General features: G+C 47.1%; 2 protein-coding genes across 2 annotated transcripts; one reads left to right on the top strand and one right to left on the bottom strand.

Annotated features, from left to right (window-relative positions):
- Positions 1–910: 910 nt before the first annotated feature.
- On the bottom strand, positions 911–15,380 carry DRC7 (dynein regulatory complex subunit 7). The gene is made up of 18 exons (XM_032195781.1): positions 15,279–15,380; positions 13,780–13,934; positions 13,166–13,340; positions 12,575–12,700; positions 11,184–11,378; positions 10,470–10,622; positions 9,929–10,147; positions 9,174–9,302; positions 8,766–8,847; positions 8,309–8,437; positions 7,323–7,451; positions 6,443–6,669; positions 5,244–5,456; positions 4,000–4,110; positions 2,976–3,086; positions 1,765–1,959; positions 1,156–1,295; positions 911–1,001 (listed from the first exon to the last, which is right to left on the bottom strand). The coding sequence occupies exons 1-18, from the start codon at positions 15,378–15,380 to the stop codon at positions 911–913; spliced, it is 2,682 nt and encodes an 893-aa protein (XP_032051672.1).
- Positions 15,381–15,580: 200 nt separating this feature from the next.
- LOC116494080 (uromodulin-like) lies at positions 15,581–22,062 on the top strand. The gene is made up of 9 exons (XM_032195783.1): positions 15,581–15,712; positions 16,785–16,851; positions 17,384–17,551; positions 18,292–18,497; positions 19,221–19,381; positions 19,918–20,163; positions 20,772–20,931; positions 21,117–21,261; positions 21,962–22,062. The coding sequence occupies exons 1-9, from the start codon at positions 15,581–15,583 to the stop codon at positions 22,060–22,062; spliced, it is 1,386 nt and encodes a 461-aa protein (XP_032051674.1).
- Positions 22,063–22,191: the final 129 nt, after the last annotated feature.

The following is a 22,191-nucleotide window of genomic DNA, read 5'->3' on the forward strand; positions in this document are numbered from 1 at the left end:
CCTTTGCTGAAAATGTTCATTACAGGTTGTTCCTTGAAGAAAGTAGTTGTCAGGAGCTGTATGCAGCACCACCGTATGTGTCTACTGTGCCTAATCTACTATAGCAAAAATCAGAAATTGTTTCCTAGCAGGTTCAGGGACTTCAGTAAATACTAATGTGTGTCACGTACATGCTGTCTTCTATTTATAGCTATCAGGGGATGATGATTAACCAAAATGCTTGATTACCTAAAATTCCTTGGATTTGGAATGCCTGTTTGATTGCTCTTGACGTCTTTTACCCTCTCTGCCAATATTTGTGATCAATGTTTGGAGACATTTCAAAGAGGAAAAATAAAAATACTAAAATCCAAAGTTGGTCAATTTAAGTATTAGACTGCTGTTTTTTTTATAGCTAATAGCCCTAAGTGACGTCAAATAATTATTGTTTGTTGTGAACTGACAAGTTCAAAATCTTTAGTAGTGCTACATATAAAACAATATTTTAAGTTTGTTGAAATATTATTATATTGGAACATATATTCTCAAATAATGCTGCTTCTGGTGTCAGTAGCTAGGGAGCAACTTCCCAGAAGAAGCTATGCAATGCAGCATACGTAATTTCTAGCAACTTCTGAAGCAGAACTTAAAGCTAAAGTCTCATTCAGACCTCAGTGTCAACCATGGTGTAATCGTTTGACACTCTTGATATAGGTTAGCCTTAGAACAAAAGAGTGAAAAGATAGTGGAATAGTACAGGTTCATTGAAATGGAATTCTGGAAAACAGGTGCATAAAGGCTATTAACATAATCTGGTGATAATACAATATTTACTACAAGCAAGTAGGAAAGCCTTTGTGCATTTTTTCAGGCAGCTTGTAACAGGTTTCAGCACTGATTCAGTGTCTGATGTGAAGGAATAAAGAAGAAATCAATCATAACTGAGGTACACAGCTAGGCGAGGGTCCTTGCGCAGTTTCTCTTCAAGAGCAAGGTATTTCTGTGGTGCTGTCTGCTTTTCCCTAGAACAAGAAGGTAACAAACATCAGAGTAAAGCTGCAGCAGGGCATACAGTAGAATATTTTACAGAATAGCTTCACTGCTGAGTAACTAGGAATGCTGACTCGTAGACCCCCCGATTCTACTAGACACTGTTCAAGCAGTCATTTCCAATACCTGTTGAGCCTTAACGCTAGAATGTGGATACGGAACATGGTTTCAGAGTAATCAGCGAGGAAGGCAGCCTCCTCCTCCCTGCTGAGCTGACTCTGATTTTCCTGAAACTGCTGGTTCTTCTTCTTCAGCTCTTCTACCTCCTGTTGAGGGAATGAGTCACAAGAAGTCAGGGTAATGGACAGCGAGGAGCACAAAAGTGCAACTCAAAGTTCAGGGAGCCAAGATGAAGGAAACCACAAATAAGAGCCGTTCTATTTTCATGGCAGGCAATAAGTCTGAAATGAGGTCTCACAGAATATGAAAACAAGGAAATCAAAACACGTGGACCAGTGAGAAGCTGCAAGACCAGAATGTATTGCCTCACTGTAGTCAAGAAACACTGGAGAACTAAAGCAGCCCTGCTTGAATCAAGGACTGAATTGACCCTGGAGCTATTCTGTTCTTTGATCTCACATGTTAATGACAAAAAATACACAGGCTTGTTTATGACTCTCTTAAAGGTAAAGGGGTTCTGTTTCCTGCCTGCTGTCACGATGAGATGTGTTACCCTCCTGCCAGTGCAGAAGAGACTCTGGTGACATGTTCATACTGGAGTAAGGCTGGAAATACCTTTTCAAAGCGAGCTTGGATGATGTTGGCCTTAGCAATGAGACGATTCTTAAAGTCAGTCAGGCAGTCATCTCTGAGGCGCAGAGCCTGCCCCTTGGTCATTTTCTCAGGATAGCCAATTTGAATAAGAAAAGGTGCCAGGTAGTCCAGATCCTGTTTCTCATGTACTGGGAATTCATCCTCCATTGCATTCTTCTGGAGGGGAAAGGACAGAAAGAGTCATGATCCCATTGACTGGTTTCCCAAACACCCTTTGATAAGGCAAAGTAAAAGCAAAGGCCAAAACTCATTACACCCTATGGAGGAAATAACGCTTCTTTTTCCTGTGGGTTGATCAATACTCTTGCATTTCCCAAGGTGTTTTTTATTCTGTAATTTATTTTCTGTCATCCTTTTTAGCATCTATCCTAATTTCTTTGATTGTAGAGATGTACCTTACATAGAACATGCTATCTACTGAGGTACAAGCAGGACAAAATGTATTTGTATTTGGACAAGGTATTTTGAGTGACACTAGGTTGTAGACTGGCAAACAACTGGTTCTTGGATCTTTACCTCTGTGTTTCACGTTAAATGTTTGGTACGTAAAACCAAGTATCACCTCTTATAACTTTTTCTGTTCAGGAAAGCTCAGTCTAAAAATCGTTCACAAGAAACATCTTGGAGATCTTGAAATGTTGCAAGTAATTATTCTTGAATCTTTCTGTATTTATCCACAACATTCCTAAGGTAATAATTTCTGAGAGAGATCCGGGAACAAAATAGGCTTTGCAACTAATACTGAAAACAACAACAACAAAAAAAAACAACTGATTCATAGCTCAATAAAACCCTCACACAAAGAAGTGCACATATTCCTAACACAAATACAAAGCCCTAGATATAAAGATGCAGCTTGGATTCCATTATCATACTCCCCTGATAATCACATTGTCAACTAGTACTTGTTAATTATTTTATTAACTAAATAAAATAAAAGAAGTATCCTTCTCTGGTGAGGAGGGTGGGCTAGTCCAGAGAGTCAGAAGATCATACCATGACCATGTTATATTTTCACAGGAAAGCTAAAGCTGTGCTGGCTTGTAACTGCTAGGGATTTGGCTCAGTATGTTCTAATAATACTAAATGCTCATTAGAGATAATGTCAGACAGAAGAAGCTTACTCTTTTGTATGCATGTAATAAACACTGGGATTAATAAAGAATGCCTACCATGGCTTCATATTGTTGTCTCCTCTTTTCATTCCTCTCTGTATCATAAATTGAAACTGTCAATTTAATGTCTGCTTCTTCATTCTCACGGATTTTCAGAATATTTAGCACCTTCCAAAAAATCAGAAGACACCTTAGCTTTCCCACAAAGTGATCATACTTTGAAATGCTTCACCTGCTAACAGAGTATGTACTGCATACAACAACCGTAGCATAAGATTAAATATACTTTAGATCCATACGAATATGCTCATATTCTGCTGATAGGTCAGTCTGATAATGGTCTTATTTTTAGAGTGATGTAATTTGGAGTCCAATAATTAACATTACTCAGTAATAAAGCCATTCTGAAGTCATAGTCTTGCCAATAGTTTTGAAATGGCACTGATAGCTTTAGCTTTTCTCTTTGTCTTAGGAAGATACAGAGCACAAGCAACAGGGATATTTTGACCATTAATAAATCAAGACTGCAAACTGTAGTGAGGTAGTTCATGAGGTCATGGCTTATACTCTTCAAATTTCTGAAAAATGGGCTTTTGCAATCTTGTCCTTTATTATTATTCTGTGCTAATACTGTTGTGCATTCATCTCCAGCTCTTTCCAGGTTTTCTCTTCCACACAAAAGCAATATAAAAAATAATCAAATCCAAGAACTTTGCCTCCACCTACTAGAATGATAGTATTTATCATGAAGTAGCTACAAAGACTTGTAAGAACACTTGTTACACTGGTCTCAGTGTGATTAGCAGTACAAGTGGTGTATTTTATGAAATATTTTTCTGCAGTTTTTCCTACAAAAAATCACTTCAGTATTATGATAATGGCTTCCTGGAAATGCCTAGCAACTAGATTTACATTACACACAATATCCTTTCTTTTTTGGTCTCATTCCCAGACAAAAAGCAAATATTTCTAGATGCCCCAATTCATATACTGTTATTTGCTCTCTGAAACCACTTCCCTCCCTGAGAACAAAGAGTGCACCTGACCAATTCTGACAATACCATGGAGACGTCCCTGTTACCTCTGCTTCAGATTGCCGAACTTGTTGCTTCAGCTGCTTCTCTTCCTCTGTTAGTTCTTGTAACAATTTGTACAGGTGTAGCAATTTGTTGTCTTTCACAGAGGACCCTGCCTGGAAGCAGATAAGCTAGTGAAAGACAGTAGTGTTCTCCGACTGTGAATCAGAGTTTTATGACTGTGAGTCATAAAACACAAATTGGCACAATTCTGCTACAGTCAATATAGAGACACTGATTTACACTATTGAAACATCTAACCCATGGTCAATAGTTGATTAGACTTCATCTAGATTTTGAGTCTATCAGTAATGTCAGCTAGACTGTATATCTTACATTTCTTTGCTGATGCTCCTGTTGGCTGGGACCAGTTTTACAGGGCTAGAGATGAAAGAACAGCACTCCAGCAATTGCATTCTGTGTATTCTCCCCATTAGAAATACAAAATTTAACAAAACCTTTCATGACATAAAAAAAATAATCAGTATTTGTATCTCTCTGATTTTCCTAAGCATAATTGTGCAGCAGCAGCACAGAATATACAGGCAGACTTCTGCTCCTGATTACAGACTCACATCAATGATGTTAGTTGAGTAACCCACTCATGAATGAGAGAAATTGGCTTAATGACAGGACTCCCCTTTTTCTTTTATTTATGGCTATCTATCTTTTTTATTTCTCTCTCTCTCTCTCTTTTTTTTTTTTTTTTTTTTTTAATCTATCTTTTTATATTTATAGCTATCTATCTATCAGCAATGCATTAATTAAGCCTTACCATCTTGTCTGCATCTGCAAGGTAAACTGGGAGAGATTTAAACAATGTGACCGAAGAAGTCCATGGCAGAATTTGAGTTAAAATCTGCTTCAGGTTCTCTGCTCTCATCTCTCCTTCAAGAGAGGACAGCAGAGGAAATTTCATCTTCCCTGTCATGAATATGCAGGAATGAGCCCAACCAGCATCTTGCAAGATCTCAGTGGCCGTGTCTACACTGCCTGATGAGCTAATCTGAGAAGATGACCTCGGGTATGGCTGGAGACAGCCTTTCATGCTACACCAAATCTTGTGGGCCCAATCAGCATGGTGGTGCATCTCCCTGGGTGTTTGTGTTGTCAGTCTGGAGGTTGTCTGTGGGGGAGGCATGCAGATGGAGGAGAGGCAGAGCACGGAATATGCCATGGACATTTCACCTACCTTTTGTGTCCCAGTGATCTAGGAAAACTCAAAGATATAAATGGGTTTTCTCCATACCTGGTACGTGATGCACATTTCTGGGGTCATGATTTCACTTTGCTTCCTATAATTCTCTGTCGGTTTGAAGAACTCCTTCTTTGAGGCAGTAATGTATTTATCCTTGAGGTGGTATGTCAGCTGGATCATCTCCTCCGTGATCAGAAAGACACGTTCTGCTACATCTTCATCAGCAGGCTTTTCTAGGTTTCTGTGGAAACATTCCTTCATTTGCTGATGAGAATTGAAAAGAAATAGACGGAAGCAGGTTAGACAACACAGAGAAATGGCAAAATTTGTGGAGAGTTGGGTAAAAGCCAAAAGAAAAATTGGGCCTTTCTGCCTGGACTGTGACAGCAACTCCTAAGACCCTGGCCCATATTCGTGGCCCATTGTTCTTTCACATGCCTGAGAAAAAAAGCACAAAGCTCCTTAAAGCAATAAAAAGTCTCCTATTTGTGGAGCTGAGTGTGCTCTTCAAGCTCAAAGTTAGCTCAAGATGCATCCTTTTCTGATGGAACTACAGGAAACAAGGTTTTTTGGAGCACAACAATACTTCCCAGATTCCCCAACAAAAGGAAGAAGAATAAAAATAAAATAAAATAAAATAAAATAAAATAAAATAAAATAAAATAAAATAAAATAAAATAAAATAAAATAAAATAAAATAAAATAAAATAAAATAAAATAATTTAGAAAAAAAGGCAATTTGGTTGCTGGCCCAAAGGTAGAGAAAGGTGATGTGTCTGAGCCATACCACCAGGTGTCAGATTTCCTCCCACTTTTCCAAATCAGACCTGACAAGAAAAAGAGGCAGACTGCTGCTTGGAACAAATCAGCATAATGGGACACTGTCAGGAACCCAAAATATTATTAGTTTGTGGCCAGAACATGAAATCATTTGACTATCTGAGTCCTGTGACAATTTCATTCCAAAATCATAGTTAGGCTTTTCTTCTTCCTCTGACACACATTTTCCAAGTCATGGTTTCCTAGCTTCATTCTAGCTGCTCAATATGTTTGGTGACAAATGGTCACACTGTGACTGTCAGTGCCAGGCAAGCAACTGCAAGACACAGCAGCTTAACAAGGCTAGGTTTCTTCTGGAGTTTTGCCTTGGCTATGCCAACTGAAAGTGAACCTACAGCCTTAAGCAGAATGTTTTGCATAGTATAAATATCACAGTGACAGATATTTTTCTGTTCCTGCCTTGGCCGTACCACTATAGGCCGGGAGTTAATATCAGTTCTGGTACCAGCCACACTTATTTTCTTTCCTCTTTTGCCAAACTCTGTGTGCTGGAAGTATTTGAAGTCATCCCGTCCCACAAAGTACTCTTTTATCTCAGTGGCATTTTCAGCACGTTTCTGGAGGCCATCGACTCGTGACTCATTGTAAAATTCCATCACACGTTCAGTTTCTGGCTCCATTGACTTATAGATGTGGACTGTGGACACAAAAGAGATTACACACATTTTCAGAATTGGTGACTATAATACTAGTGAACACAGGTACATCCAGGGGAAGTTTAATTTTCTCGATCAGCCAAGAAATCAAATGCACTTAGTGTTGGAAGGAAATGTTATCTCTTCACTGCTGTGCACCAATATGCCATGGCCTGAAGATGGCAGGAAAGCTTTGCATGGTCACTTTCCTCCCTACACAGCAAGGCAGTGAGTGGAGCCTGGACTCTGCTGTTCCCAAAAAAGGAACTGGTGCAACCTCTTCAGGAGAAATACTGCTTCAGCAACAGATCTGATGCAGGAGTTTCCTACAGCTGCAGAACACTGAGAGACTGAGCATAATCCCAAGGAGAAAGTTTCTACTTCTACCACTTCTACGGGTAAAAGTACATAGTATCACTCTATACCTGCGATATAGATGTCATCTTCCGTTATGCTGGGGGGGATCACTGCCCCAAACTGGAAGCACAACCAACCCAATTCTCTAATCTCAACTAGACACCATATTACTAATCAATGCAATTCATCCCAGAAGTATGCAGTCCCCCCTGCTTTGGGTTTTTGCTTTTGCTAGGAGGGATTCACACGATGTCCTATCAGCTGCAGTCGCCTTGGTTGCCCAGATGAACTGGAATACCTTTAAGACCGAGGAGGTGTCCTGGGCTGAAGTACTCTGTGGTCAGCTGTGTTTTTTTATTAAATTCTCTCATATCCAGCATGTCTTCTCGGTTTTTGAACCACTCCTTCACCTCCACTACTTCAGTACCTGGTGAGAGACATGCCATTTCACAGCCTTACACTGGAGATAGTACAATTCATCTGATGAGCTCTCAGTGTCTGTGCATACCCTATGCTTCTGATGCAGCCACAGGAGACAGAGTCAGTGTACTCATTAGAACTGGCCCTGTGCACTAGGATATTTCATAGATAAATCCTAACAGATGAATCCTAATCTACTTTGAAGTAGATGAATTATAACACAAACGGGCTTATTCTTCTCTGTCAACAGGAACTAAAGTCATCAGCTCAGGGGGAGAAGATGTCACAGTGGATGGATGTATTTGGTGAGATAAATTCCATCCCAAATATTTCATAATAGTGTCAAGACTGAAGGGAAATAAGACTGCACCATCCAAGATGGCTGGGGACAGGAGTCTGTAAGACCAGTCAGGAATTTTTATGGTTTCTTGGACCAGCCATTGAAGGATAATACTTTCAAGTACAGAAATGTTCGCACTCTCTAGCTGCCTCTTTCTATGACTCCTAGAAATACCAATGGGACAAGTAACGCAACCAGACAGTTTAAACCAACCTTCCATTTCTCTGAAGACTGCAAATCCAAGCAGCTGACCTGTGGCACTAATCAGCATCACTGTTTGGATGTTAAACTGATTCAAATTCTTACAGAACCCCCTAGCAATGATGCAAAGCTCTGTGGCTTGATAGACAGTGAGTGGGGAGAAGTGTTTGATGATGTAATAGATAAGTATCCCAAAAACACTAAAAGAGGAGGAGAAAGCACAAGAGAAACCCTGGCAGAAAAGGTACTCCACCCCCTACCCATCAGCACACCCCAGCCTGTGTTTGCTCAGTGTATGAAGAAAGTTAGCTCATCCTCCTTACAGCGTAAGTCTGCGTAGACAGTGAGGCGTTTCACCAGTCCATTTTTGTTGAGGTACGGTGCCCATTTCTCCAGTTTTGCTTTCTTGTACATAATCACCTTCTTCCCCTGGGAACAACGGGTCTCAAACTCTGCAGTAGGCAAGGGAGGTGTCAGAAAGATTGATTCCCATCAGCAGCAGTCCCATATGCACAACGGTAACAGAAAGGCCATCCCAGACAAAATAATTCAGCTAGGAGGAAAGCACAGTGTGCGTGTGTCTGCGGGGATTTCCCACCCGGGATGAGACAGTGCACAGAGGCAGGCATTCAAAACAATAGCTAACGTATGCCTTGATCTGCGGCACTTCGCTGCTGTACCTTGAACACCCTGAAGGGGAAGCTCTTGAGTGAATCAACAAACCTCCCAGATGCTCTAAAAGGTTCGCTGAGAGGCAAGCAAAAGGCAAAGAATAGGTACCTCTGGGAGAAATCTGAATAGGGGCTACCCATGTAGGTGGCATGGCAAAACTCGTGTCTTTCTCCTCCTCCTCCTCGTCCTCCTGTTGAAACAGAAGCAGAGATTTACATTTTTGGCAGCTTCTCTGTGCTAGGAGGCATTTTGGTTATAGAGAATGCACTGCAGCAATCAGAGCAACTTGTGCGAGGCCGCATTGGTCCTGGGCAGCACGGTAACAGAATTATGAGGGCTGCATCAGAGCTATTCAAGATTGAGAAGGAATCTAGAGTGCCAACCAAAGTATAGCTAGAGCAATAGTGATCTGACCTGGAGAGGGCAACAGGCAGGCAGACATATATATAGGCCATGAACACACACCAGCTCACTACAGCATCACCACTGCAAGAAAGCCATTGGTAGGTCACTCACTATGTCATCCATGTTCCTGTCAAATAGCTCATTTTCCTCCTCAGCATCCAGGAGCATCTGAAGAGGCTTGTCAGTCTCTGAAAGCATAATTTCCCAGCGGACAGTGTCACCCAAGTCAAAGATGAGATCCTAGGCCATATAGAAGAAACCCACATAAATACAGAGCAGTCTCACAGGCCTGACACTAAACTGCACGCTGCTTCTGCACATCTGCAGTGCTCTGGACCTGGCTGGGCATCAGAGTTAGAGGACTCTGGACAGACCCTGGATCTCAGTGAGGTGTGCTCATCAAACCCCTGGCTGGCTGGTGGAACCCCAAAGACTGACCCTGTTCCTGGAAGGCTGCAGGTCCCTTTCCCTGCCACAACTGAGGGGAAGCTGCTGGAAATGCTTCTGCCTCCTTCCTTGGGGCATGCATGGCCCCACGGTCATTCATATGGGCCTAAAGAGACGGTGACTCAAGCCCTCACCTCCCAGGCTTTTTATCAGCTGGAGAGTAACTGAAGTGTGGGAAGAGCCAAACCAAGATCTTTCATGCCCTGGGCTACGTTTGACAGATTCTGCTCTAAAAGGTGTTGGTGAGAGAATGGTCATCGAGCCAACCTTAAAAGCTGATAGTGTAGCATTGTAGGGGATTAATAGTTATGATCTGCATTTGCTAGCTCGGGGTCTGGGATGCCATGGACTGTCTCCAGATATCAAACCTGGAGTCTATGTAATCAGAACAGGTGCACAGATGTGTGAGAGCTCATTACCTTGCAGCCGTTCCGGCAGTCCTGCATGTTCACCCAGTAATTCTTGTGGTTCCAGACACTCTCAATTCCAAGGAAGTGCTCATCCATGGTGCTGTGGCTGTTCCCCGTGAAGGGGTTGATGAAGAAGGGCTCAGGAACCTCTCTCTTCCCAGACAGAACCAAAACCCATGCATGCACCCGTAAGCCACACAAAGGGTCACGGGTGGGCTTTTCCACTTCCTGTAGCCCAGAAGACAGAGCAATAATTATTGCTATTTTATTGCCACTTTAATCCAACCCCTCAGCAGCCTTATTCTCTCCCCTGCCTACTTCTAAAGATCTCCAAGCCCTTAACACTCTTCAGAACAGTGACGCAGTACATACCCAGCATATATTTCCATGTCAGCACAACACTGTGTTCTCAAAGGCTACATGTTCATGGCCCAAATCAGAGTTGTATTGTTCTTCATGGAAGGTGGTGAGCTCCAGTTTTGGTCAGCTATTAACCATGTCTCGATTTTTGATATTGCAGGTTAAGAGTAGGGTGGACCTTGTAACTCACCATGACCTTCTCTTCTCCTCTTTCCTTGTTCTTATGGGTGGCTTCAGTTTCTGCTTTCTTCTTGGCCTCCTGCTGAAGCTCAAATTTGCTCTGAAGGTCTGGGGAGGACTTAACTCTATACTTGTTGGGCTTCTTCGTTATTTCCTTTGGGACCTGTCTCCACAAAAGCAAAGGATTGCTGTGAAAGGTTCATACAGACTGAAACATAGTGTGGACCAGAAGCTGTTCCGGCTAGCCCTACTCTAGAGCTCACCAGGAGTGAACATGCTGAGCATGCGTGCTGCCTCCTGTATACTCCATGATCACTCAGGTGAGCAGTCTGGGTGGATCAAGTATGGATGTGGATGGTCCTGCCAAACTAGCAGATATCCCTGAAGGGCTAATAAGCACTCACAGATCTTCACTCCCACTTACAGCAAGAGAATGTGGGGTACAGTATAGTCCCAAGATCTTTTCGTCCTAAGCACAGTGTGAATGCTACATGGTCAAAACACAGGCAAGCTGTGGCCCTCTTACAGTGAGCAGTATGGTTGGAAAGCAAACAGGTGATGGGACCTGGGGGCCTTGCACTTTGCCATTAGACTCATTCTTATTGCTCCAGAGATACCAGCTTCACTAGTCTTCCAAGTGCTTTGTCCTTACCAGTGACATGGTCTTCTTACCAGAACCAGACAACCAGGCTCCTACCTGCCTGCTTGCTGCAGATCTCCTTACCTCCGGTGGCTTCCTGAGCAGTGGGCACACCTCCAGAGTCTCGTCCAGGCTGCATATGTCTTGAGTGGCATATCCATTCACACAGTAGGCATCGTACCCAGCCCCAATCAGCATGGAGCACAGCAGCACACTGAAGTCAAAGCAGTTTCCTCGCTGGTACTTCAGGATGGTGGTTGGTGAATAGAGCGAACTGGGCTTGAAAGAGAAGGATACATGTTCTTGGTGCTTGTCTTATGAAGCATGCCCCAGGCAGGGAGCAAGAGAGAGACAGAGCATTATTGGTACAGAGCCCATATCCCTGGGCTCTGTACCAATAAGGAATCTTTTTTATGAAACTCTTACATAAGCCACAGACTGCAAAATTCCCCTCCAATGTGATCTGGAGAAATTCTGACGCCAAATCTTGTGACAAATTTAGCCATGGGCAGGACAAGCTCACCAGACTGCAGAGAACCTAATACTAACCACAACATCAGGGTGGGGCTTACCTCCGTCTCTAGTTGGTCTGCCTGTAGCATTTCAAAGCAAAAGACCCATAAACTAAATTATAGCTCAAAAGGAACTTACTCCCTTCTGGCCCTCACTGGTGACCAGGCAAAGGGAACAATACACACAAAGTGAATATAGAGATCCTGTTTCTACCATCCCAGATCTGAGGCTGCACCTTAGATTTGACCAGTCACTGTCCACTAAATTAAGATATATTCTCAATAATCTCAAAATACAAGTGTGTCTTGAGACCCTGGGACTCTTGGGACACACTTGGCCAGCATGGAGCTCACATAGATTGTATGGGGCACTCCACAGGACATCAGCAGTCCTAGCTAGCAGAGATTGTTGTTGATCTCTTTGCTTTAGCTGGATAGTACCACCCTTAGGACTTGCCCCAATGTTGGCATCATCTCCTCTTGCCACTCTAATATTTGAGATTTCTAATCTCCCTTCAGACACCTCAAAATATCCCAGATATTGGAACAGAAGTGTCTAAATCCCCTAAAACCTAGTCACTGAGGCCAAGCATCATCACCTAGGCTTTTTATGCTCCTTTGGTCCAAGGTCCCTTTGTTCCTGGCAGGGAGGCTTGGCAGCCATTGCAACCCACAGCAGATCAGCTGGTCATAGGGGATGACTGAGAGCAGGGTCAGGCCCAGTCTGGTAGAAATGGTGCTTAACTGCTTGACAACACTGTACGTGTGTGGGAATACAGGTTCAAACAAAGAGCACAGCACCTGTGGGAACTGTGGGGTTGCCTAAGTAATTATGGGGAGCTGGAGGACTCAAAGACCTTTGTAAATCCAGACCCTGGGGTTTCCACATTGTGTCCTGTTGAGAGGCCCTCTCTCATCTCCATCATGGGTCTGTTTCCAATGGGACTGTAGCCTCTTTCTTACCGGCGTGAGAGGAGACTTGAGGGGTTCCATGGTGAGATAATCACAGACAAAGCTGGCACAGCCATCCCAGTGGTACAGCTCTGTATAAGGCAGCAGGGTTGGCCTCACTGTTGTGCTCACAAACTTCTGTAAGGCAGTAAGAGGTTTTTGGTCAGCCAGCAGATTCCTGGTGGAGTGTCCTCTTCATGGCCACTCTCAGACCATCCCTGGATGTTGTAGCTTACATTCAGGACTTCCCTGGAGCATGACAACAGTGTTGGTAACCCTCCTCACCCATTCTGAGATGAAAATGCATGGAGTTAAGAGGCCCTCTGCCAATAGACACTTCTGTTTGCCTGTGGCTAAAAGCTCAAACCCATCTTGGACACATTACAGATTCAAGCCTTCTCTTAGTTTTCAAGCAAGACAAATAGCTACAACGCCTTCTAGCTTCTATATGTTCTGGCTCTTTTTTTGCCTTGCATGTCATTTATATAATAAATTTTGGGGGAAGCTGATCCAAAGAATTAATTCCACATACTCAGGGGAACATCAGGTCCAGAATTAGACAACAGCTGTGCAGCTTGGGCCCAGCCCCACAACACCCCATACCTTCACACCACACTCATTGACCGGGTACAGAAAGAGTGGCTTTCGGTCAGGGCAGAGGTGAATGTACTGCTGGAGGTAATGGTCAGCAATGCGCAGCAGCTTCTTTTCCCTTGGGGAGTTTGTCTTGTACGAGGATGGTAACTGGGATATGTCGATGGAGCTCCAGTCAAAATCGCTTCCAAGACAGAAGGAGGCAGAGAGACACAGGTAATAAGCTAGGAGCAATTAGAGCAGGATGACCTGCTATCAAAACACAGGATAGCTTCCCTGTTTCACACAGAAAATACGGGGATCATAGCCAAGAAGAGGTAATTTTAAGTGGGCATGAGTTTAACATAGCCAAGCTTCTCTGGAGTGATGGCAAGCTAACACAGACCCAGAGGATCAGGGGATCTTTATACAGTACAGAAGCAAATGGATAGAAAATGAAGTGAGTTACCTTGTCTTAATCACACAGGTGCCCACTCATGGACAAACACACCCAGCACACAAAACTCGCTCCCCTTGACCCATACAAGCAGACCACACGTCAGCCACACGTGTGCAGTCTCCCCATGGACCCTAGAGGGACCATCTCTGCTCATCCCAGCGACTGACAGACAGGTGTGACTTACGAGACATCACTTGGGACACAGACTTGGTCCACAGACAGCTTTGTCTCTATGTCGTGAAGTTCATCGCTGATCTCTAAAGCCTTCATCAGCTCTTCTTCCCTTCGCTCCTCTTCCTCATTCTCCTCTAGGACCTCCATTCTGCCTCCTCCTGGCCACTACGGAAACACATGCATGAGGGTAAATTCAGGGGTGGGAGCAGAAACTTGCACTCCGGGCATGTTGATTTAGTCTGTGAGCCACCAGCTCATACCCAGTCATTCCCATTTCTGCAGAAGTCAGGTGTGAGTACTGAACTTCAGTTTGGGCTGGGCAGGTTGCACATATGGCTGCATGCTCCTGGGCCACCCATGTATGGTGGAGCCAGCAGGACGAGGGCCTTGCTCTGTGGGTGCTACACAACAGTCCCAAACCATGCTGCGTGCCCTGCTTTCTGCACCCCTGCAGATGCTGTGTGCCCCACGGGCAGTGCTGCATGGAGGGGGGCACCCAGCCCACGCCAGCGCTGCGCTGAGCAGCTGCATCAGCAGCAGAGTGGCCTCCAAGGACAGAGTGCTACTTGTATCGCCTATTTACATTTCAGGGACTTTTGGGGGCTGTTTATTTCCCCTCCCTGCGGTCAGGCTGACCTGCTGGGCAGCAGGCAGCGCAATGGAGGCACAGACCTTGCAACGGGTGCAAGGGGGGGGGAAGGGGTATCCTGGGGCCCAGTGCCGCTCCCCAGCCACCCACCACCCAGGGGGGTCCCGTCCCCACAGCCCCTTCAGCCCCACACCCCTGCCCTCCACCGCCTCACCGCTGCTGCCGCCGCCGTGCCGCGAGCGCTCCATGGCAACGCTCACGCACCCAGGCAGCTTTAGCGGGCCCTGCAGCCTCCTCCAGGGCCTAGCCCAGAGCCTACCCCACCCCGCGCAGGGCTGCCCACCTGGGCTTCACAGCTCCCTCAGGTGCTCCAGGCTTCACCTGCAAACCTCCCCACACAGCCCCGCTGGAGCTGATGTCAAGGCAGCTCCCCCCTCCTGCCCAGGAAGCAGCCTGGAAGCTGTGGAACTCGACTACGGGGCTGCCCTTACGCTCATACACTCACGGGTGCAGCTGTTTGAAAACACAACAAACATTCCTCACCCATGCTTTTGTTGCTCTTGAAGCCCGAGGGCTGTGCTGACTTTGCTTCTCGTTGCAAACATCAGTCCTGCTTTGCTGCTTTGTAAAATACCTGATGCAAAGCAGACGAGATTCACTTCCCAAAGTGGCAGAGCGTGGTAGGATCTAGTCCCTATCCTCGTGTCTATCACAGCATCACCATATCTGAGATTTCAGAAGTCACTGAAAATCAGCAAAAGCAAATGTGTTTATGTGGGTGTGAAACCATGTGTATTCAGTACACACAGTTACTTGGTCTTTGCGTGTACCACTGTGGTATCTGTTGTTACTGCTGAGTCAAAAGCAGGTATGACAAAAGCAGTTGGATGCATAAAACCCCAGACTGCTGGGGATGTTACTGATGCAGGGTTGTTGCAGACGCTGTTCCCGCTTGGGGTCCCATCAAGGCTGTGAATTGGGTCATCATCATTCACCAGCCCTGAGCTAATCGGAAGGGCCATGCTGGAGGACGCACTTTTGGAGAGCCCTTTCTTCCCGGCCCGCTGCTGACCGGTGGTAATCTGGTTCTTGTGCAATCACAGAGGCAGCATGTTTGTGGGGGGGAGAGGATGAGCTGCTAGGAGGTAATATAAAGCTGGCAGCGGGAAGTGCAAGGAGGACCCAGCCTGCTGTGTGTAGATGAGCTTGGAGTGGTCTGACAATGGTGAGTGGGATGAGAACAGGTGAGAGCTTTGCATTGAGGCTGCTGCAGCCATGGGTGGCTCTTCCAGGAGGGGGCTTTGCAAGCGGAGGCACCTCCTATTTTACAGAAGCAGAGGGCAGAGCTTCCCAGGTTTGCCAGGGTTGTCATACTGAGCTGGGAACAAGCCAGTATCTGCCAGCAGTATGGCCCTGGCAGCAGCAGGGACCAGTTTTCCACTCAGGGATTGTGCCATGGGAGCCATGCCCCCACGGCAGATGGGGCTCTGCATGCCCAGGATTTTGTAGAATTGGTGCTTTGTGAACCATCTCTGCTCTGCTGCAGTGAGTGAGGAGCACGGCTGGGAATAAACCCTCCTTGCACAGACTTCTGGTGGTCACAGCTGCTCAGCGTAAACCTGAGGAAATATATGATTCGCTGCCAGACCACAGTGGAGCTTTTGGCCTTACTTTGCCCTGCCCTGGGGCCATGTGCAGTGAGCAGGGCAGCAGCACGTCAGAGCCACTAGCCCCAGGTGACCCATATCCATGGCTGTGATGAGACTCCAATGTCTGGGACTCATCCAACACCATGCCATTAATTTCTCTAAAGAAACACGTTATCTGGCCTGGTGGGGGAGACTGACTTTATCTGTGGCTTCATGGCATAAATTTTAGTTGTGTTCAAGGTTGTGGTTGTTTTTGCTTTTTTAATCCCATTGTCTCCATTGTTGTGGATATACGTTACAGGCAGAGATGCTTTTGCAAATCCTAACTGTTCAAATGAAAGCTATGGCTGGAGTGGGAAGAGAGAGATTCCTTTTCTCTGTTGGGAGCTTGGACTGATGCCTCAGCTGTGTGGTTTTACTCAGAGTGCCTGTTCATGCTGAAATATGGCTTCATCATTGCCAGCACATCCCTGCTGTCTGAGATCTTGTTACTCCCACCCCTTCTTTCTGGACTATCCCTTTTGGGTTCAGCTATATGCTACCTAAATTCAGGACAGTAGCTGGCCATTGCATTATTCTGGGTTGGGATGGGATTGTTGATTTTGCCCCTTGGGATAGGAAACTACTTCATACCATTGAACCTGTAGTTTTTGAAGAAAATACAGTGCCAAAATTATCATACCCATGCTTGAGGGTTGGCTTTTTCTGAATGATTGCAAACATTGCCAGTGAGCATGCTGAAAACCTTAGTTACCCAGAGCCTGCTTGTTTTTACAGGAAGGGACTGTGACACATTTGCTGCTGGTCTCTGCCCTATGCCTGGCTTGCTGTGAAGGCAACAAGAGTGAGTCTCATTGTGTACTGTCCCTGCTGGGTCACAGACAGGTAGTATGGAAAGGGGAGGTGGAAGCCTCACCTGATCTGTGTTCAGGTTCCTCATACAAGGACTGCCGAAAACTGCTAAAGGGGGATGAGGGAGCAATGCTCAGGAGGGCACGAACTGGCATATAAGAGCTGTCAAAACAGGTAGAAACTTCGGACTCTCCATCCATCTGGCCACATATGGTATATAACCTATGGAGATAGGCACAGATGCTGTGATGTGCCACCACTCTCCATGCTAGCTGATGCTACCTTCTGAGCTCCAATCCAGATTATGCCCATTCTGGGGAGGTCTACTATGCTCTTGATCACATCCTCGCAGGTGTGCCAAGGCAGCAGCTTTTTCCTGAGATTTGGTGGCATGGTGGCAGGGTCCCTGCTTTTGCTCTGAGTGAGGATCTCAGCCCTTGAGAGCAGTGGGGCAAATTCACTTTTGTGTCTCTCGTAGGGCAAATGTTACAGCATTGATCTTGTTTGTGTTGCCTTCACTGCAGGTGAGCTGGTGAGCCCTCACAGCTTGAGGGAAGGTTTTGCCCTGCGTCCCAAGAGGAACTCAGACACCTGCCTGCTGAACCCATGCCAACACCAGGGGGAGTGCCAGATGGTGGAGGACAGACCCATTTGCAGCTGCAAACCTGGCTTCACGGGGGCGTTGTGCCAAGGTAGGGTTGGGGGTGCTGGTGAGCTCAGTCTGCCCACAGGCACCAAAGAGAAGGGTAACAAGCAGGGTGCGCTGGTGTTACCACTGTGGACCCCAGGAGTACCTCCCAGCTCTTGGTTTGGGTGCATCCCCCCACCTCTGCCACCCTGTCCTGACTACAGTTTGATAAAAGACCCAGTCACAAGCCATTTCCTTCCTCCCCAACAGACTTAATTCCTGTAAGAAGGAAACCTTTGCTGTGGTGTAGCCCTATCAGGGCAGCAAGGCATACTGCAGAGCACAGCTGCCTTGCAGCCACACAGGCACCAGCACAGCTACAGTGCAGGCTTCTTTCAGACACTGGTCAAAATTGTGCCTTGTTCATCTGAAATTGAGGATCTCTGTTACTGCCTGGTTACCTTGGCAGACTGCAGCAATTCTGTAGATGACTCACCTGAAGGGACCAGACCCATGACATCTGCCTGTGGTGTCTTGAGTTTGAGGGCTGTGTCCATTCAGAGTATCAGCAGCTGTGGACTTGTGCAGGTGTCACACAACTATCAGAAAACTACTCGTTAACTTCTGTGCATTTCCAAAGGTTTGTCTCTAGCTTTTGCCCAGTGTCTCTGAAGACCCCTACCAGCAGCCTCCCACAAAGCTGGGGTGAGGGTTTGCTGAGCTCAGTGGGACTGTGCCGTTCCATGGCTGACCTAGGGCTCCCTCAGGCCTCTTATTGCTATTGCAGATGGCTTTTTCCCCCAGATGTTGTACTAAAATTGGCCTGCGAGGAAGAACACATGGAGATGATGGTGAGGAAGGAGGTGTTTGAACTCTTGAAAATCCCCCTGGAACTTGTCCACTTGAAGAACCAGGCATGCAAGGTTTCAGAAAGGGAAGAAGAGGGCGAGCGGTTTTTTGCAGCCACTCTCACAGGTGAAAATCACACTGCCTGTGGATCAATAATTCAGGTGAGGATCCAGCACAGATTCTTTGCATAGTTTTGAAGCCATGAGAGGAACAGACATGCTGAGTGGGGACAGCAGGGGAAAGCCATGGAGACTTTTCCTTTTGTATCTGGCACTGTGAAGTTCTCTTTCCCCTTGATATGCTTCTCTGGGGGTGGGGGAGGCGCTATCAGAAAGCTCTTCTGCCTCCACCAAACCACTGCTGGCAGCACATCTTGTCATGTTCAGCAGAGCATGGAAGTCTCAGTGTATTCTTTAGGAGCTGATAACAGGCTTCCGCTTTCTGGCACGAACTTCTGAGCTCTGCAGTCCTGGCTGTAACCCCTTGGTACATCACTTAATTCTTTAGAAATGCACTGTACTGGTGGGATCTGTCACTACCCAGGAGATGGGTTTGACCCAGCCACTGTCCCCAGAGGCCGTGGGTTGCTTTCTGCCTGGGAAGGGGGCCCACTGCACAGGGCTCTGCAGACTCTCCTGGAGAACCTGACAGGTTCTCATGGACCAGGAAGGGTGCTGAGGAACTGGTGATTCATCTCTGTCCTGCACAGGAGGGCTATCACCTCTGGTCTGTGTGCTGCCTCCTGCCTCCTCTGGTGGTGGCTGCCAGTAGCCCCTGGACATGGGATTTGAAGCCTGATGGCCTCAAGCAGCTACAGCTGAGTTGCTGAGCTCTGTGTATGGACTGAGGCATGGTCTGGACACCTTGTTTCTGTGTCATTCCAGCAAAACCGCTCCCATGTGTCATACGCGAACGTCATCGAGTCAGAGCGGGAAGTTCATGGGAATGTGATCTCCCGGAGTTTTCAGCTGGAGGTGCATTTCTCCTGTGTCTATGCCTATGAGCAGGTGGTGAAGGTGCCCTTTGCTCTCACCGCTGTCGACAAGTGAGTGGTTCCTTCTCACCTTGCTGCTGACAGTATATTTGAGTTTGTGGGAAAATAGCTGCCTTTAATGAGATGGTTTGCAAAAGCCCTGTAGAGCCACCAGAGAGCGCTGAGAACAGTATCACATCAGGGTACCTCTCTCTCTGTCCAGAGAGGGCCCAAATATAGTTTTTCAAGATAATGTTTGGGCTTGGGACAGGGGCATGTAGAATCTACCTTTCTGCTATTCTCCAAAAAATAAAGTGGGCACTGGAACATGCTCACTGTGGAGGTGCAGGTTGGAACCTGTGGGTGGCCTTCTAGCTCTCACTGACCAGCATCTCTGTGGGAACCCCCAGAGCTCTGCACACACTGTGGAGCTGCCCTTGCCCCTATCTGCACTTAGTGCAGATGGACAAGCCCAACTCTTAGCAAGGCTGTACTTGAGAGTGGGAAAATGCCCAGGGTCAGCAACCTGGAGGAACCTGTGCCAGCACTGCGGGCCTGACTGAGCTCCTGCCTTCTTGTTGTGCTCATGAGCTTTCCTCTCCTCTCAGGCTGGTGCAGTTCGTGGTCAAAGAAGGGCACTTCAATGTCAGCATGCGGCTGTACAAGACTCCCTCCTACCTCCAGCCCTATCACCCGCCAAACACAGCTGTCCCCATCACAGACACACTCTATGCCATGCTGAAGATAGAAGGACAGCATCAGCTCCGATACTTCCTCCTGAGTGTTGAGGACTGCTGGGCCACACCAAGTTCAGATCCCTACCAGGATGTGCGGCATGAGCTCATTGAGCAGGGGTGAGCAGCGTTACCCTAGCACTCCCAGTCTCTGTGCCACAGGCACCATGAGCACAGTTGCCCGTCTTTGTGGGCTGCTGAGGACAAGTTGTTTGTGAGGGAGCTGTGAGCAGTGACACCATTAAATGCTTCCCAGGCCTGATGAGCTCTCAGACTGCTCTGAATTTAGCCCTCCCACACTCTCTTCTAACCCTCATCTAACTTCAGGATGTCCAGCATCACTCTTGGCTGGCTGGGGAGGCAAAGGGCAAGGAGGGATGCGGACAGCCTTTGACATGCAGAAAGGTGGCTGTGGCCAAGCTGAAGTTGGTAACGTGGATATGTGGGATGTAGACCACAACCAGGCTCACTCCCACTTTACCCAGTGGTGATGGCCCCACAGAGCCAGGTATGAAACAGCTCCTTCACTGGTGGGAGCTCCAGCCTGGGCTGGGCATGATACACAGTGCTAAGGGAACGCATCCCCATGGGTACCCAGACACAAATGATGCTGTCCAGTTCTGCCTGGGGGCTGCACCTGGTCCCCATGTCCCTGCTGGTGTCCCAGGCCAGGATGTACTCCCTTCTTTTCTGCCTGCTGACTCATCCATCATGTCCCCATGTCCCAGGTGTCCCCACGATGAGACCGTGACGTACCTGAATGCCATAGGAGAGAGCACTACAGCCAAGTTCAGCTTCCAGATGTTTCAGTTTGTGGGGTACTCCGAGGTGTTCCTGCACTGCCGTGTCCGGCTGTGTCTCCCCGACAGTCCTGAGCCCTGTGCCAAGGTGAGCTTTCTCAGCCATGCAGGGCCCACTGCTTGTGGAAAGGGTTCTTTCAGAACCACCTCCTTTCCCATGCTCTAGGGGCTTGACGGGTCAGAGTATCAGGACAGCTCTTCCTCTTTGCCCTGTGGGTTGCACTGCTCTCCTGCCCTCTGGTCCCACCTCCTCTCTCTTGGCTTTGTTGGCAGCAATGCCCCAGACACTGGAGGAGCAAGCGGGCGCTGGCGGATGACTACAATAAGATTGTCTCCTACGGGCCCATCCACCTGCTGGCTGCTCCTTCCTTGGAAGCAGAGCGCCATCACTTCAGGGCTGACCACCAGGATGTGCAGGGTACGTATGATGCTCCTGGGAGGACAGGAGCAGTTCTCAAACCCTTGCCACTGTCCGGGTAATGTCACATTATTACAAAGGGCTTCTAAAATCACTGCCCTGCATAGGACCGTGGAGATTTTCAAGTATCACATCCACACATGGCGTGCTCCAGAAGTCACACCAGCACAGGGGTTAGCTCTGTGTAAGGGCCACAGAAGGCACAGGTCAAGCTGAGCAGAGAAGTGGGGCTGGAAGGATCTAAGAGCCAGGAGGCTGTGGGTATAGCACCCAAGGTGAGGAAGGCTGGGTTTTCACGGTGGTGGACTCTGAATCAAACCAGCAAGTCAGGATCTTTCCAAGCACCAGGGTCAATCTAGGAGATCTAAGCAGCAGTCCAGGAACAGGGCTGGGGAGAAACCTGCTGACAGTATGGCTTGGAGCAAGCATGAAGTCCAGGCATGATTTTAAATGGAAACCCTGAGCAGCAGGTGGGTGGAGGCCCAAGGTGAGGCTGGTGGGGGTGACCAAGTCCTGTTAGTGCCCTCAGGGATCCCCAGTATCCCAGCTCTGGTGGTTCTTGCCCTTCACAGGCAATAGCCTCCTCTTCTGCTTGCCTCCTGCCCCCAAACACATCCCACTGGCCTGTAGGAACCATGCCAGGAGCCATGGCCAGCTGAGGAGAGCCAGACCTGTAACCAACCTTTCCTCTCTTTGGCAGAACCCAACCTGTGGCTCCCTGGAGGCCTCATCCTGCTGTGTGTGCTTGGTGTGTTCGCCGTGGCTGCTGCAACTGTCAGCATGAGGAGGCGGACACTGTAGAAAATGGCTGTTTCCAAATAAACATAGCAGTAGCAGAGAGACTCTTGTCTGCATCTTTACAGGGGTTCTGGTGAAGGAGATTCAAATGGTGCTCAAAGGATAAGCCACATCAGAACATTTCTATTCTCT

This window comes from Aythya fuligula, chromosome 12 (assembly GCF_009819795.1).
Source record: "Aythya fuligula isolate bAytFul2 chromosome 12, bAytFul2.pri, whole genome shotgun sequence".
Classification (NCBI taxonomy): Eukaryota; Metazoa; Chordata; class Aves; order Anseriformes; family Anatidae; genus Aythya; species Aythya fuligula.